Source organism: Oreochromis niloticus, linkage group LG17, assembly GCF_001858045.2.
Source record: "Oreochromis niloticus isolate F11D_XX linkage group LG17, O_niloticus_UMD_NMBU, whole genome shotgun sequence".
Classification (NCBI taxonomy): Eukaryota; Metazoa; Chordata; class Actinopteri; order Cichliformes; family Cichlidae; genus Oreochromis; species Oreochromis niloticus.
In genome coordinates this window covers 2,773,876-2,792,064 of record NC_031981.2, presented here as the reverse complement: position 1 = coordinate 2,792,064, position 18,189 = coordinate 2,773,876, and the positions used below count along the sequence as shown (strand labels likewise).

Here is an 18,189-nt window from a genome sequence, read left to right as displayed (position 1 = left end):
AACTCAAAACCCACTTGTTCAAAATAGCTTATCCCACATAACCTCTCCATTCGGCTATTTTAAATTTGTTTATGTTTTATGATTGTGCAAACTCTTTGCTTTTATGTTGCTTTTTACTCTACTGTGTACAGTGACCTTGAGTGTTTTGAAAGGCGCTTTCTAATAAAATGTATTATTATTTCCCACCACTGATAATTGGGAAATATCTTGGTTGAGCATGGTCTGGCGATGTTAGCCGTCTGGACACGGCTGTAATTTCTTCAAACAGCGGTGTGAGCAGCTACCAGATGCCAAGGACTTACGTCTATCAAACAGTAGCTGCTTGGTTTACCAAATGTAGATCTATTAATGTGGTATTTTTCAGGCTCACATTGTCTATACATGTAAAAACTCCTAAACAATGGCAATCAAGTCAAACTAGTGTCTTTTCAAACAACTGGGCGCTCATCAACCAGGCGGTATGTGTGAACAATCGCCAGTTGACTCATATGGTTGATGAGTGCCTGACTGTCGAAAGAAGATTTTATTGACTGAGACATCTCACCATTATTAAAAATAAAGAAAGAAAATTGTGGGAGTACAGCAGAGTGAGGACTGAGATGCTCAGACTTCCAAAAGGCTTTACAAAGTAATACAAATGTAGCATCATCACCTCCATAAAAAAAACAACAACTGAAGAAGCTTCTCGGATGAGAGGTGAAACATCTTCACGAAACTCTAAGAAGTCCAGTCGCTTTCTTTCCAAGCTCCTTCGAACGACAACAACAATTACACCCATTTTGCCATGAGTCTGGTGACCCAGTGTTTGTGTCTTTGGTTTAAGTTATATTCTTCCCTCCTATATTCATGTTTCCTCTTTGCCACAGTCGGTCATGTTTCCACGTCTCAGTGTCTAGTCTGCATCTTGATGAATGTTTTCATGTTTCCTGTTTTATTTTGATAGTTTGTCGTCCTGTGTGCAGTGTATCTAATTTTGCTTCCTTGTTAGGTCTGATTTGTCCCAGCTGCGTTTCCACCTGTTTCCCCATCCTCTCGTTGTCCTGGTTGTGTATTTAAGTCCTGTGTTTTTCTCTGTCTTTTGTCACGTCGTTAACCATCATTTACCCTCCTTGCTGTGTGTTCCTCCATGCTCCTAGTAGTTTCCTAGTGTCCTGTTCCTGGTTTGTTTTCTTGTTTTCGAGTTTGAGTTTCTAGTTTCCAGTTGTATTCGTCGTTTGAGATTTCCCAGCAAATAGAAGCCAAAACATACCAAAATGTCCCAAAATACTAAATAGGCTTGAAATAAGCTCATAATTAAGCATCATTGTAATACAGTTGTTTCAAATATACACTGTGCCTCAGGAGGCAGAGAGCAGGTCATCGACTTATCGGAACATTGGTGGTTTGATCCCTGGCTGTATGGGCTCAAATTGTGGTCATAAATATTTTGTACTTGTAAATCTGGATTTGTTTGTGTAAAAAGAATTTTTGTGTGTGTAAAAAAGATTTGTATTTCCTGCAGTTCAAAAAAGCACCCCTCCGACAGCCAAACCCATTTATTCTCTGATTGGATAGTTAAATTTGTGATTGACATGACATTGACCAATCAGATGAAAGGGAGAAAAATAGGGTCAAAATTCGTACTTGTAACTTGAAACTTGAGCACAGAGTTTCACACGTATTTTTTGGACACACACAAATCTTTTTCTTTTTTTCTTTTTAACCACACACACACACACACACACACACACACACACACACACACACACACACACAAATTCTTTTTACAAATACAAATCCTGATTTACAAGTACAAAATATTTATGACCACAATTTGAGCCCATATGGCTGCTCCGGTCTGAATGTCCAGTATCATTGGACTCGTGTGAATGTTGATAGAAACCACTTAAGCCTTTTGCCTTCAGAATTTCCTTCAAAGATTCAACAAGGTGCTGGAAACATTCCTCAGGGATTTTGGTCCATATACTGACAGAATAGCATCACACAGTTGCAGCAGATCATGTGACTCTCCACATCCCAAAAGTTCTCTAAATGAATTGAGATCTGGTAACCGTGGAGCGTGAGTACAGTACAGTGAACTGTCATTTTCATGTATAAGAGAAAAAAAGAAGCAGTTTCAGATGATCTGAGCTTTGTCACATGGTCTGTTGTCCTGTCGGAAGCAGCCATTAAAAGATGGGTGCATTATTGTCATACGGCAGTGGTCACGATCGCTAAAAATGTGGCAGGAAAGTATCCCCCATACCATCACACCACCAACAGCAACCAAGCTATAGTTAACTAAATCTAAACTACAACAAGATGTGTTCAAAATATCCTGAGTTTTAGTGTTTGTTAGTTTGGTATATATTAAGGATGTGTGCAACTAGTCGACTAATTATCGCTGTTGGCAGTAGTTGGTACCAGAGTTACAAGTCGTTTATTCTAATTGTTAAAATTTTAATTGACGTCCAGTGCTGATAAATTGTTGTGTCCTAAATGTTATGTGGCCATCTGCCACCAGATGGCGCATCATTGTTGAGAAATGCCATGAATCTGTTAATCTAGGCCTCATCTTTTTTTAAACACAATTAGAACAAGATAGTGATACAAGAAGCAGATTAGCTTTTCCCAAAGGGTTGCTGGTCTCTCCCTTAGCGATAGGGTGAGGAATTCAGTCACCCAAGAGGGGTTCAGAGTAGAGTCGCTAATCCTCCTCATCGAAAGGAGCCAACTTAGGTTGTCGCCTCCTGGGTAAGGCTGGGTAAGACTACTGGGAGGAGGTCCCTAGGTGGACCCAGAACACGCTGGAGAGATTACACTTATCGGCTGGCCTGGAAAAGACTTGATGTTTCCTCGGATAAGCTGAAGAAGGTTGCTGACGAGAGGGAGGTCTGAGATTCCCTGCTTAGGCTGCTGCCCCCGCGACTCATCTTCAGGTAAGTGGAAGAAAATGGCTGGATTATTTCTTGTTTTATTATTTTAGATTTTAACTTTTATTGAAGTAGTTGTCATGAATTTTCGAACAGCTTGCATTTATTCATGCACGGCCCAATGCGTCGCACTATTCCATCACAGTTTATTAGTTCTTCAGATGTCAATTTGTCGTATTTTAATAATTCGTGAACATCTTTTGTAGTAACTCGTTTTCATATTATATTTAACATTGGTTTATTTGTATAACATTAAACAGACAACACTGTATTACATGCAATGCTGATAAGGCATGATGCAAGGTGATAAATGGTTTCAAATGCCTTTGTTATTAGTTTTTGACATTGTTCACTAAAAGATTTTCAAATTTAACTTAACACCGGAGTGTTTCTTAGTTTCAGACTAGTCAGTTAGTCTAATGATTTCCCCTCATTTAGTCAACTGAGAAATAAGTTGACAGGAACTTGGCTTATGAGGTTTTTATTTTTAACTCAAACAGAACACAAACCAAGACAAACTGAACATATTTACAATCTGGGCAATCAGAGAAAGTGCCCAAGTACTGGCAGGGAGAAAATAATGGAACAAATAAAGGATTCTATGAAACTCAGTGGATGCAGAAATAGAAAAGGATGGAAAAGGCACCTTGCCATTATATTTGTTTCTATATATTTCATAAAGCCAGGCCACAATTCCTGGAACTTTCCTTGGCAGTTTTAGTCCTTGCCACCGGTTATTCAAACAAACCAGAGTCTGTCCTCAACTTCAGCCATTCCGCAAATTCTGGTTTGGTCCGGCTCACCCGGTGGCAGTTATGAAGCCCACCGATGCTAGACCATACTGTCACTTGGACATACCCAGGGTAAAAATAGTCCAATCTCTTAATAGGCACAGCTGAGGAGGTTCTAGTAGAGGCCTACGGAGCCACTCATCAATGCACCGGATTATTTGTTCCCAAAAAACCCAAAAGACCACAATAAAGGAAGAACAGTACCAATAGCTGATGGACATTTCCAACATGAGTTGTTAGATCCGAAGCCCATTTTATGAAGTTTAACTGGCATATAATAACACATTGTGGCAGGGGCGTGGTCTTTGGCCTGCTGCAGAGGAGGGTTGACGCAGCGCGGAGGCAGGGAGGGAACAGGTGTAAAGGACTGTTTAATGAGGGAGACCTGTCTTATGTCTTTGGCAGTGAGAAGGAGCGAACACACAATGGGAGTGACGGAGTGGCTGTGTCCGAGGCTGGTGCCGGAAACCGCAGGAGAAAAGACATTGTTTTTGAATAAAGCACAATTATAAGCACAACCCAGAAGTGTGTGTATGTGGGTCCTGTGTCACACACATATGCACAATTTTATAATGAGTGAATTTGCCCATCGTGTCTTTGACCACCCAACATTTACAACAATGCAATTCAGTTTTTGCGATTCTGTATTTCCATCCAAATCTTTTCGTTCACCATCATTTCATAAACTCCTGATGCCGATTGAGCTGTCTGAAGCAACAAATAGATGCATTTATTGAAACTTTGGATGTCTCACAGCTAATCAGAAATTACAAAACTACTTTAAGTCTGTATACATGTGCTTTCATGTTGTTTACATGCCATTCTGACCTTTCAGCAGAATTCGAGACTCCTCAAATCAGACGTTATTCCAATCTAGAGTTTTATGCATTCAGAAAGGTTTTTCTGCAGACTTCGGTTGTGTAACACGATGTTACTTGAGTTTCTGTTGCCTTCCAAACAGCTTGAAGCAGTCTGGCCATTGTCCTCTGACCTCTGACATCCACAAGACATTTACTCCCAAAGGACTGTCACTCACTGAATATTTTTTTTTTCCAGCCTGTTTCTGCAGACCCTACAGATGGTTGTGGTAGAGAATCCCAGCAGATCAGCAGTTTCTGAAATACACAAGCCAGCCTGTCTGGCACCTCTCTTCCCCATTCTAAAACTTAGTTTGAACTTCAGCAGGTTGTACTGACCATGTCTACATGCCAAAATGTACTGAGCTGCTGCTTTGTGTTTTCAACAGTTCGTCCTAAACTTCTGGGCGTTTCTCTAGTTCTAAAAACTAGAGATGGCACGATACCACTTTTTTGTGTCCAATACCGATATCAGAAATTTGGATATCTGCCGATACCGATATGAATCCAATATAGTGTATTTTTTATTATCTTTCTTCATTTTGTATAAGTTCATACTCAAGTTTAAATAAACAACAACACTAAAGCTATTCTGTTATACCTGTATGCAAAAAATACACTGCACCCAAAATATTTCATAGTTCAGCAACACTGATCAATCTACTAAACTTAAACCTGCACCATCCTCCCTATTCTGGTATTTTAAAGAGTACTTAGCAGAAATATTAAACAACTAATAGGGTTGTCAACTCCCAGCAAAAAAAAAAAAAAAGAAAAGAAAGGGAACCACCCCCACCCTGTGATGCTTAATCGACGTAATCAACTTTAATTTAATGCACTAGTAACAAAAAACAAGCAAACAAAGAAAAAATGCACAGAAATCAATTATTTTTTCTACAATAATTAAATAGATTCAACATCTTTCTTCAACATAATTGCAGACTGCACAGATGGTATCTTCCCAAAGGAAAAAGTAGTATAGCTTACTAGGGTATATTAGACTTAACAGTTACTATATACAGTAATGGACTTCTATACATTTTACATCAGGTAAAACTTTGTGTGTAAGATTCAGATAATTATTTATTAAAAGCTAGACATTTTAAATGAGAATAAGAAAGAAAAGTATGTCTTTGTGCCCCCTTTTCCCTGTTCATGCCCTATCGGCCCCCCTGGCTAAACTTTGCTAGATCCGCCCCTGCACAGTTACCAGCCGTCAGCTACGTAGAAAAGGATCCTGGTGTAGAAAGTAATATTAAATACATTCTAACAACAGCTTATCAAGCTTAAACGTGCTGCTGTTGTTCAGCCGCTGGTTTCCTCTTTCTGGTGCAAAGTGGGCGATAAACAAACAAGAGAGACGGACTCGCGACAGGAAAGCCGATCAGCTGATCATTGATCAGTTTCATGATTGAAGTAGCAGCAGGAGAGAGAGAGAGAGGCAGTCGCTCCCAGCATTCGCTGAGAACGCTTTACAAACATTCAGAGATGAACTTACACACTTGCTTTACTTCTCTCTGGGATAACTTTCTCGGAGATGAAATTCCGGTTTGGTAGCGAGGCTCCAAATGCTCAACCAGACCGCCGAGAGGTCTCGCACGCCACAGCCGCTCTATCACGTGACGCACACTGCTCCGATGTGCAAAGGTTATGAGCTGAGTTATGCCATGTCGCAAGTTTTGTGAAGTGATTTTGTGATATTTAATGGATCGGATTACATTTTTTAAATTTCTCTCCGATATCCGATCCAGTAATTTAGGTCAGTATCGGACCGATATCGATACGTAATATCGGATCGGTCCATCTCTACTAAAAACAAATCTTAATTTTAAAGATTCACAGTCAACACATGGAAACTGACAATTATACTGATTTTTAGATTAAAGCCTGAGAGACTACACTTTTACTCGTTCCTTCCACATGTGTTACCTGCTGTCTTTATACAACCTGATGCAATGACTGTGTATGTGAGGGGTGTGTAACTGTGCGTGATCAGGATGGGTCCGGTGCAGAAGTCCATTAGCCCATTAGCAGCACAACCCCGGGGGCCTCGTTGTTTCCCTGGGACCACTTAGTATGGAGACCGTGACAAGTTCATTACTCTCACATAGATACACATCATACAAATGAGAACACTTCTCTTCACTTCTCTAGGCACACACACACAAAAATACAGTCCCATAAGCAAGGTCACAAAGCCTCAGCTGCTAGTAAGATAACCACAGAGACGCTAATTTATTTGCAGCCCTGTCAAGCCCACCTTTATATCAAATACTACAACAAACATGTGCCGCAGCCCTTTGAGACGGCCCACAGAAAAACAACAACATCATTATTTGTTCAAACAGCAACCTTACACAACCCTTCTGCTGTTGTATGATTTATGACTCTCCTTTACAAAAAGAAATCTAAGGTTAATGTCACCTATGTTTATAATAATGGGGAGCATGATGTCTTTGTACCAAAGCAAAAAGTCCTTGGACCATTCACAGTACACAGCAATGGTTTCCTTCAATGATGACAATGATTTTTCTCCAACTTTAACCAAACAGTCTTAGAAGATGCTTGGGTATGACTCACAGGGAGATATGCTAGAGACATACTGCTGAAAATAACTGTTGAAAATTAATTAACCCTTTCAGACATCTGAAAGCGTTACACCAGTAAATGTGTGGTTAAGATTATGGAACTGCCTGATTAACATTTTAACTTTGTTTTAAACATTTTAAAACATTTATCATCCAAACCATCCACCAGTTCACCTCCTGCCTGGCTCTTAATGGCAACTCATTTCATTCTTCGTCCTCCTAATTATTATTTTGACCATAAACAAATGTTTCGGAGAACTTGCCGACAAAGGCTAGTGGTCGAAACAGAATATAACCATGTCTCGTAAAACAGAAGCTGCTTATATACTGCTAAAATGAAAGGAACAGGTCAGGTAAGCAGCAGAGGGGGTTGGTAATCTGTTTCAGCTGCTTTGGTGTTAATGAAATTAACAACAGGTGTCACTGGAGGGCCAACAATGAGACAACCCCCAAACACAAATGGCTTTGCAGGTGGAGACGACTGACATTCTCATCTTTTCTGACTGTTTTTCACTACTTTTGCATTTGCCTACGGTCACTGTCACTAATGGTAACATGAGGTGATAATTCGAACCTACAGAGGTTGCACAGTCCAACGTCTCCAGGATGCCATTGCCTGAAGGTTTGCTGCGTCTCCCAGCGCAGTCTGAAGAGCGTGGAGGCGATTCCAGGAGACAGGCAGTTACTCTAGGAGAGCTGGACAGGGTCGTAGAAGGTCCTCAACCCATTAGCAGGAGTGGTATCTGCTCCTTTTTGCAAGGAGGAGCAGGGTGAGCACTGCCAGAGCTCCAAAATAACCTACAGCAGGCCTCTAATGAGAAAGTTTCTGACCAAACAATCAGAAACAGACTTCACGAGGGTAACCTGAGGGTTCGACGTCCTCTAGTGGGCTCCTTGCTCACTGCCGTATAATCTGTTCAGAGTGTTTTGAGTTTTAAATTGGAGATTTGCCCATGCTTGGGCAGATGGCCTTTTTCAAATGCACACAAATGACAATCAGAGCTACAAACCCATCAGTGGCCCCATCGGGTCACTGATGGATCATTTCCTCATAGCCTAAAAATAAAGCAGTTATTTCATGTGCAGTTCTATTGGTGGTGCTGGTCTGTTCTTTACATCACTTCCATTTTCCCACACCGTCAAACTAAATGCTAACGACACTGCTCTAGTCCGGTCGTCTTCTTGCCTGCCTTCTCTGAGCCAATCGGCCTCGTTTCTGCGTGCTTTAAATTGCAGCACTTTTCTGTCATTTTACCTTTCAGACTCTCATTTGTGCAATGTAACTCCTTCAGGTCCTGATCCCTATAACCACTGAGATCCCATCCATCTATGATGGGCTATCAGAGTCTAACAACCAAATAGCTTGAGTGAATTCCATATCTCAATAAATCATGTTCTGTTCTTCCAAATGATCTCTCCTTAATCAATATGACTCTCTGTCTAAGGTTACAGATGAGATCCTCTTGTGTTTTATGGTTGTGGCTATACTGGACTGTCAAAGCTACGGGTGGTGACCAAACAGAGATAAAGCGAAGAACTCAGTCACTCAGGAATGAGTCAAAGTTGAGCCACTGTCTGTGCTACTGTAGCCAGAAGACAAATGCATGGTTGAGCTGTGGATTTTCTTTAAATACTATCAAACTGGCAGGGAATTTTGTTCCATGACTGTCACCCACTGCTGGATTTGTACCTCTAGACAAAACAAGAGCAGTTTTTTTTTTTTTTTTTAAATGAACAAGTAGAAAAAATACGATTATGCTGAACATCATTCATTGTATTTCACACCTACCTTGTTTTCATAGTTTTAATTAAATGTAATTCATTTTCCAACTATGTTAAAGTTTTAGTTTTACTTTGACGGGAAGAAGCTTTTCCTTCCTTGAAAGACTTTTGACTAATTAGTGCCAGCAGGGCACTGCCCTTGAAGAAACCTCCGCTTTCTTTTTCAGCTAAATGGACAACAAAACATTCATGCTTCACTCATAACTGAGTGTTATTTATGGATTTTCCAACACTGTAAGCACAATGCGTAACAGGGCATCCTTGGCATCCTTCCCATTTGTCATTCGCCTCCACTGACACTCAAATCCCTCTGTGCTCAAGTCAACAAAACAAGACAGGAGGAAAAAAAGGAAGCGATGAACTGAGAAAACACCCATTGGTTAGAAGGGCGGATGTACGGAGAGTGGGAAAGGGAAGGGAGGCAAGGATGTAGATAAGGAATAGCAGGGGAAAGGTCTAACAGAAACCAACGTAGGTGAGAGGATAATATCGGGAATGGCAGGAGCAGCTCAGGGAAGGAAGGGTGAGTCAGGCAGAGAGAAAGGAAGGAGAGAGACAACTACAGAGAGAGAAAATGGAAGAGCGTCTGAAAGAAACTGATTCTCTAAAACACAGCTGACCAAAGCTTCCAGCAATATGCACGTGCATCTTGCATTATGCTGTACTTTTTGCATAAACATAAGGAGAAACACCGACCTGTGCATGCAAGCAAATACAAGCAAACAGCAAATGTTTGCAGCTGCAGATTTATACACAAGCCTGAAAGTCTGTGGCATTTATTTGTTCTACAGACTTGCAACCTTTCATGATTCTGCAGATTCAAAAAGACATGAAATATATAATCACTTTAAATTTTAAAAATGTATTCCGTGTTTAATGGAACAACACAGACATAATTTTGTCTTTCAATAAAAGGCCGTTCTAGGTCTAATAACACCATTCACGTCAATTTATATGCTGCTGAAAGTGATGAAATATTCCACTGAGGTTGACAGAGGGACCGGATATTAATAAAACTGTTTGGTGAATTATTATCCCTGCTTTTCTTTCTTTTATCTTCATCTTTTCTTTATCACTGTGAAATAGCCTGATCCCTGCGTCTCAGACAAGAGATAAAATAAATTGCCTACTTTCCTTCGCCACAGAAAAATGCGTGACGTGTGATAAATTTAGCTTTTCGGAGGGTGAACACGGGAAAAAAAAAAAAAAGAAAACACACGCTGGGTGTAATTTGCCGAAGGCCATTTTTTAAAGTGATTTCAGCTTCTTTTTTCCAATATGTGTTGATGGACAATTTATCGGAGAGACAGAAGACGAGGAGATGTAACAAAGCACGAGAAATCCACTGCAATCCGCCTGGAAACCATCCTCACCGACCGTCTATGATGAAACATCCTCCGTATATATGAGCTCATTCAAAACTATCCTGTGTGGCTATAATTAAATATCACTCTCTATCAGCGCGCTTAAATACAACCAAACTAACACAAAGATATGCAGCGACCCACAAACTGCGAGGCTAAAACAGTGCCACGTGAACGACTGGAGGGCAAAGTGCACGAGGTCACAGCGCACATAATCCGAAGGCGCCGCAGGAGAAGACTCATTGTTGCTGTGGTAACAAGCATCACTGCCCCTGACCACACACACAAAAGAGAAAGTAAGAAGCGGGTGGAGGAAGAGTAGCGTACGCTAAGGCTGATACAGAAACGGCTGCTGAGAGCAGGCCAAAGCACTGAGGGCTGGAAGAAGAGACGGAGAGAAAGCGTTGAACTGTTGCCGGCAAATAAATTCAACCCTTCGCTTACAAGCTCTGTGATTGGAGAATGAACAGCTGTTCGGTTTGACCCGCGCGCCATGTAAATACAAGCCTGCCAGCCATGAACGGGAGAGCGTGAGAGTTCTCCACAATGACAGAAGAAGAGATGGAGGCAAAAAAAATTGTGAAATGGTGACAAGTGAGAGAGGCAGCAAGAGAGGTTAAAGGTCAGAAAAAGGGAAATGGAAGAAAGGTGATAAAAAGAGTGACCAAAAGACAAACACCACCATCAGCTACATGATTAGTTGTTGCATTTCAGCATCTTTCCATATGAGATTTTTCTGGTCTGTCGCAGCCCCTCACCACACTAACAACGTTTGTCACTGCTCTCTAAAATCATTACGCATATGATTAATTAATGAGACACAATCATTCATGTTTTCTGGGTTTCCACGGCTGTGATTGAGGTTTGGTCGGGTTTAGGTAAGGAAAAAACTCGGTCCACGCGTAGTTCATTGTAGGAACCTCGTCAAAAAAAACAGTGCCGTTCTTTTCTTTGGGGAGGACAGACTCACTACAAAATAAATCATATGTCAAGGTCAAGCTGCGCTTACATTCAAATGTAAAAACCCTAACAGTATAGAAATGTTAATCAGAATCCTAAACAACAATAACACAGCATCATTCATGAGAATAGAAACACACGTTTCACTGTTGTAACACAAAGTCCTCATTTTCTTTTTCCATCTGTAGACACAGAAATAAAGTTCTTAAAAATCTACACCCTGGAAAGACTTTTCCAAAAGTTCAGTTTTCAGTTTATATGGGTACGAAAATCACAGAAAAAAATTAATACGTTTACCTAAATACGAATGTACCTGTGGACAGGGCATCAGAGTCATTCACAATAAGAAGTAGATGAGATGACTGCTTATTGGCCTAAGCACTGCCACACACCAAGACAGTCCTGGGTTTGAACCCAGGCCGGGCCCCTCTGTGTGGTGTGCATGTTCTTTAGTTTACCAGAAAGTTTACCATGAAAAGGACATACTAGTCCTCTAGTAACATTAATGAACACTTTCAGATGCAGCATGTTTTAAGGAAAACTTTAAATCCAAACTAAAAAAGGAATGACAAGATGACAAAGTTCAAAGGTTAAATTATAGCTGTATCCCCTAATGGAAATATTACAGTGTGGAAACTTGATGAGAGAGATGTTTGCCCAGGCACACTTTCTTGTAAGCCCTAGGAAACAGCCTCTAATTGAAGGTCAGCTAAATACTCAGAGCTCCGTTAACTGTGTGTGCACTTATGTGCGCATAAATATGCAGAGTCACACACAAATGGCAGCGTGCATTCAAGTGCACTCACACAGACGAGCACTAAGCTAATCCATAGACAAACAGAGAGATGGAGAGACAGACCTGATCAGGTCACAACTGGTTAGCTGTGATCTGCATGGGAATGAGGTCATTAGGTCTGTGGGACTTACAGACATTATTTGATTTGTCCAGCCCTCAGCACAGCAGAGTCTAATCACACACACACACACACAAACATCTCCCTGCACAAACTATCACCTTGCATCCGACCTCACTGTACTTAAAGACATACAGCAATCTTCTCCACTGCAGTCTCCAGCTTCATGACCCGAACACTCACTGGCATAGCTACTTTCACTTAGACCAATCCAGTAAAATCCCAGCTAAGCATCACCAGCTAAACCAAATCCCTTTGGCTAGAGCTAAAATCCAGTGGAAGTGTCCCACCTAAACACACATGACTTTGTTGATTCACAAACGCCTTAAAGCCTGTGCTTACGGAGAGCTTTCCAGAACATCGTCTACATCAGTGGTTCTCAAACTTTTCACAATGAGTACCACCTCATAAAATATATGGCTCTTAAAGTACCACCCTTATGACCGACATTAAAGTACAGTAGTATATTTATTTTAATTGTCATAAACATGATGTGATAATAATAACAACTGTACTGCATTAAAACATTCACAGCAGGTGGGATATCCAGTCTTTAAGTGATGACGTATGAACCCTGCTTCCGGGTCCAAACTACTCTGTGTTTATTAAGGCTGTTGTGTTTTTAACATGTTTTAATGCTTTGTGTCTTGTTCTATTTAATCTGAACAAGCCCCTAAAAACAGTCAGTGATCACTGTCGGCCTCTCTCGGTTTTTATTACCACTGTTTATTTTAAAACCCTATGATGTAACTACAGCCCAGCCCATGCAGCAGTATATTAATGACTAACCTCGTATTGTGGATGGATTATCTCAGTTATTCTCCTGACTGAAGTTTGTTCTGTTTACAGCATCCTGCCAGCCTCACATGAACTTTTATCAAGTGGAAAAAAGTTAGCGTTCATTTATGCTATGCTAACATAGCTGTGTCGCTAGCGATCACGTAGCACATCATTATTTACCAGCTAGCCCAACTTCAGTAACCCTACAAACGTCACTGCTGTTTAGTTTTCTGTCTTCATTTATGTCGGAAGTGATAGCAGAGCTGTACGTTTGAATGTTTCAGAAATCCCTCAATCAGAACATGGTGTATTATTTTATTCTGAAAATTTTGGGGGAGACTTCCTGCGTACCACTAGAGGGAGCCCGCGTACCACAGTTTGAAAATGACTGGTCTACATGTTGTTTCGGTGTACTGTCACCAGGGGGCAGTGTCAAAAATAAATGGAACAATAACGTGAACTGTTTTTGTTATTTGCTGGTGCTATTGTCGGTCCTTTAATAAAGACGAGTCATTGTTGTGGTTCTCTCTGCTCTGTTTAACTTATTTCCTTTCATTTTGACCTTTTTAAACAGTCGCCCTTCATGTTACACACAGCACCATCTTCTACTGTCCGTTGGTTTTTTGGAGGTCTGTACACAAACACATATGCACTGGTTGCAAATCTAAAATTGCTCAATGTAGCAAAAGAGCTACTCAAATGAACAGAAACTTGCTTACATGAATTCTGCTTCACGCAGCACCCTCAATCCAAATAAGAGCGTTTCCACTAGTAAGAACATGGCTGATGATACACGACAACTTCAGATCTGAACTGATTCTGGTGACATTTTCTGTACTTTTTGCCTAGAAACATATGAAGAGTGATATTTGAAGATCAATACCAGTCTCATGTCAGGGCACCAACTTTAAAGTTACAGGTGAGAGGTGATTAGCATAGCTTAGCATAAAAACTAAAAGCAGGAGGTAACTGCTAGCTGGGATCTCTCACAATAATTTCAGTACTGAACAACTTTTATATAATTTCACTATTTCAGCTTACGCATCACCCAAGCAGTACTTTACCATAAAACACATATGTGGTGATACTGAACAAGGATATATGGTTTCTGTTGAGGTTTTGTGGATGCATGACCATCAACCATGTGATATGAACTTGTTTGCCGTTTTGGACGTATGACAATCAATGGCAGGGGTCTCAAACTCGTGGCCTGGGGGCCACTTGCGGCCCATGCCACCCCTACTTGCATGTATTGACGTGAAGAAATATATTGCCATTTGGCCCCTGAAGGGACTTTTTTTTTTAGGGAGGATTTGTTTGTTGTGGAGTGCAATGCTAAAGTAATTCTCCAAAAAAGCCAACAATGATTTAACATGAAAGCAACATGAGCAGAGAGCACAAACATGCAGAGGGATTGGCTGTGTTAGCTCAGTGAGAGAGTCAAAAACGAATGTGTACACTTATGTCTGCATTTTGATTTGATTAAATACAAACAAAATGATAGCAGAAGTGCTGCCACGTGTGAAAGAGAGGACCGATGTGTTTATTTGGTAGTTCAATGAAAGGCTTCAGTTAGTTAAGAGTTTGCAGTTTTGTCTTGTTATACGATATTTGAAATTTTAAAAAACAAACAAAACACTACATTTTCAGAAATATTTGTGGGTGTTTTCTTGTTTGTTTGGTTGGGTTTTTTTGTACTACTTGACCATTAAAGTGGCCCTCCAATGAGACGACAGTGCCGGCAGGGGCCCACAGCTCATTTAAGTTTGAGACCCCTGACCAAGTGGATAAGGTTCAAGTCATACATGCATATATATATATATATATATAAACTAGACCAGTGTTTCCCAACCAAGAAGAGCAATTACATTGTCTTCCACTAGAGGGCAGTACAACTTCTTGCTCCAATTAAATGGATTGCCAACTGCCAGTAAATCAGAAGACGAAGAAGAAATGATGCTGCGAGTGAGGCAACACAGCGCGTAATAGCAATACATAAATATTTAAATAGAAAAAGTAGTTAATCTGACCTGGGTCCTGGAGAAAATTCTGATGTAGATGAAGTCGCTAGCATAAGTAGTGATCAGAAGAAAGCAAAAAGAAGGTATACTGGGGACAAAGCGGTCCAATTCCGCTATACGTGGTGTCCAGGGGAAAATGATCAACATGCTTTTTGTGACATTTTTGTTTGGTGGTGGTGTGCCGTGTGATTTTTCTAATGTGAAATATGTGCCGTGGCTCCAAAAACACCGAACTATCTGGTAACCATCAGAAAAATATGGGGAAATGACTTCTGAAGTCCCAGTCACTAACCTACCTACAGACTGGTCAGTGAACCTGTGGTAACCACCTCAGCTCGGGAAAAACATGAATTCCCTAACCGGTTGGTAAAAACCTCCTGAAATCTTTGGTCACCGGCTGCGATGGACGTTTGTGCCTATGACGACTTGTTGCTTTACTGTGGCTGCATAAGCAGCGTCCCAATGATGTTAATTTAAGAATAAAAGATGGACCTTTAGTTTTAATTTCAGTGGACAATTATTACAGACTGTCCAGTTTTCATCAGCGTAGGAAAAAAAAGAGGCCGACAGCTGTTTCATTTGTTCTTCATTTTCACATTTGTCTTCCATTTCAGTAATACGTCTACCAATAATATTATTAAATATTTACACACCCAGAATCCATTTCCCTCCTCCCAACGCTGCGTTCCTGAATGTAATTCACTGGAAGTCTAACAAGAACTCAAATGTATTTCGATAAAGCAGTAAAGCACACAATTTTCAAACTAACACAGAGAGCAAAAGATAAAGACTCAGAGAGACTGAGTAATGCACACCCACACCTTCAGCTATGAACTGTTTCACCAAAAAAACACCCACAGCCACAAAATGAATCTGCCTATCCGTACAGTATGAGTGTACCGTGTAATTGCTTAGGTGCTAAACGTGCAGCATCCCAGGACCGCGTCCTACAAGTAAACTCAACTGATTTTTAAATACAAATGGACTGTGGTGGAATGTTGTTGTTTTGTTTTTTCAGTATTTAAAGATGACCTGGATTTTTCCTTCAACTTCAAAAACTGGTTTAATGTTTTAACATCACTATATCATAGCTGCATTTCCAGATATTTTCCCAGAGCAAGTTTAGGGGTCTCCATCCATATATTTAAGTAAGGGGAAGAGTTTATTAGCAACAACTGTATTTGCAGAATGTGAGTGAGTCTGTGAGTTATTAGTTTTACAAGCCTGTGAGCCTGAATAAACCCAAAGTTTTAAGTCGAAGAAAAGATGAGCGCACAACGGGAGCTACGGAGCTAACAAAGGGGAGACGGGAGAGAGACAGCAAAGCAGAGAGAAGCTGCCAAAACACAGGGAAGCGTGCACACAGTGGGACATTAAAAGCATTAAGAACAAAGATTATAACTACATGGAAACTCTGGTACATAAAATGTGCCGATTTGGTCATTCGCCATCTTGACTGTTCATGAGCCTCACTCTTCAATAAAGCTGCTGCGGTCTCTGCTATTTTCTCTGTCTGTTCATCAGTCTCTTTTTCTTTCTCTAAAATTAAATCAGATTCGTGACTTTGTCACAAATACCAACAACCACAGTAATACGTGTCTTTTGTTAGGTCTCTATCCCGAACAGCGATTATAGCTCATTCTTCACAAGGTAAGTGAACCCTGCAGTGACACAAGCTGTCATAAGCTGCTTGATAAATGCCTGGCGTGCGTGTTATATGCAAACTATCGTGCACCTTTTGAGATATTTTGGGGGCATGCCGACTTACATTGTTGGGAGAGACTGTGAGGACACTCCTGCTCTTCCTCATCTTTCCGTAAGTATCTCTCGTGCTGTCCAAACACAGCAACTTCACGTGCAAACCTGGAAAAGACAAAGAGAGAGAATTATCATTTCGTGTCTTTCCTGGAAACATCCATTTATGATAATCTATACTTTATTAGGAGTAACTCAGACATCGTGTTTTTAAAGAAAAAACACTTTTTTACTGCTTGCACCTGTCACCTGTACGCAAACACACATGCACCAATGAGTTTAGGATCCAGGCTTTGTCTTTGTTTGAGAAAAAATAAAGCAAAGCAGTCAAAACAGCCTTGTTTCAATACTGCTCCTATGAGCGTCATGCATCAGCGCAGTAGCACCAGCATGCAATAATGTGCAAGATTTTCTCCCCATAAAAAGCAGACCAAGAGAGGAGCTGGCTGGCAACTGCGGCGACGCGATGGCTCTAATGATGCACTGATTTTTGTTTATCGGTGTTTCCTACGATCCCCCAGTCCCTCAACAAAATCTGACTCATGTAGAAAACAAATAAAACCAATTTTCACATTTCATTGAAATTGAAATTTGGTGTTGAAGAAGGATGAAATGAACAAGATTATTAGTTCTTACAAGAAACAAGATACAGATCGTGTCTAACAAATTTATTAGACCACCACACAGTGTAAGGTTTATGCCACAGCTTCTCTAATTTAACAATATCAATAATTACCTAAATCACTTTTTATGTTTCTTTAATGGTTAATCCACCAGCATGAGCAAGCTCTTTAATCAAAATGATGCTTTAAATTCTAAAATATAAATGCAGTACAGTGGGTTCAGTTCCACCATCAGGCTGGGATCTCCCCGTGTTTGTGTGGGATTTCTCCAGCTTCCTCCCACAGTCCAAAGACATGCAGTTAGTGGGGTTAGGTTCATTGGAAACTCTAAATTGCTGAATGGGTGTCTGTGTGTTAGCCCTCTGACAGACTGACGACCTGTCCAGGGTGTACCCTGCCTCTCACTCCAAGTCATCTGGGACAGGCTCCAACTAGGGGTGGGCGGTAGAAAAAATATGAATTTGGCCAACAGTAGAAATTTTGCCTATACCACTCGCACCTGATAGCGCATGTTGATGGTGTCATCAAGCTGTGCCTGTTTTGGTCGAAAGCATCGCAGCGGCTGCAAGCATGGAGCTTACATGTGGGGAGGAGGAGGTGCGACTACGGTCATATGCACCTGCCAAGCAAAGACTCACAGCCTTGGCCAGCCGCTTGAGGAGGTACACCAGAGAGATAGAAGGCAGGAGAATAAACCAGCTGTTCTCCACAGAACCAGCAAAGGTGTACTCTCAGTGGCAAGGGAACAATAAGAGAACAGCACCACCAAGGCTGGAGACGGAGCAATACTGGAAGAGCATATGGGAGAAGGACGCAACCCATAACGGCAATGCTCAGTGGCT

General features: G+C 40.9%; 1 protein-coding gene across 2 annotated transcripts in view; it reads right to left on the bottom strand.

The window, feature by feature from the left end:
- pde4ba (phosphodiesterase 4B, cAMP-specific a) overlaps positions 1-18,189 on the bottom strand; it is a 200,543-nt gene that overhangs the window by 152,191 nt on the left and 30,163 nt on the right. For both annotated transcript variants that reach the window (XM_025899458.1, XM_005451826.4), the window contains exon 2: positions 16,738-16,832. In XM_025899458.1, coding sequence (XP_025755243.1) covers positions 16,738-16,832 — 95 coding nt within the window. The remainder of the gene's footprint in view (positions 1-16,737; positions 16,833-18,189) is intronic.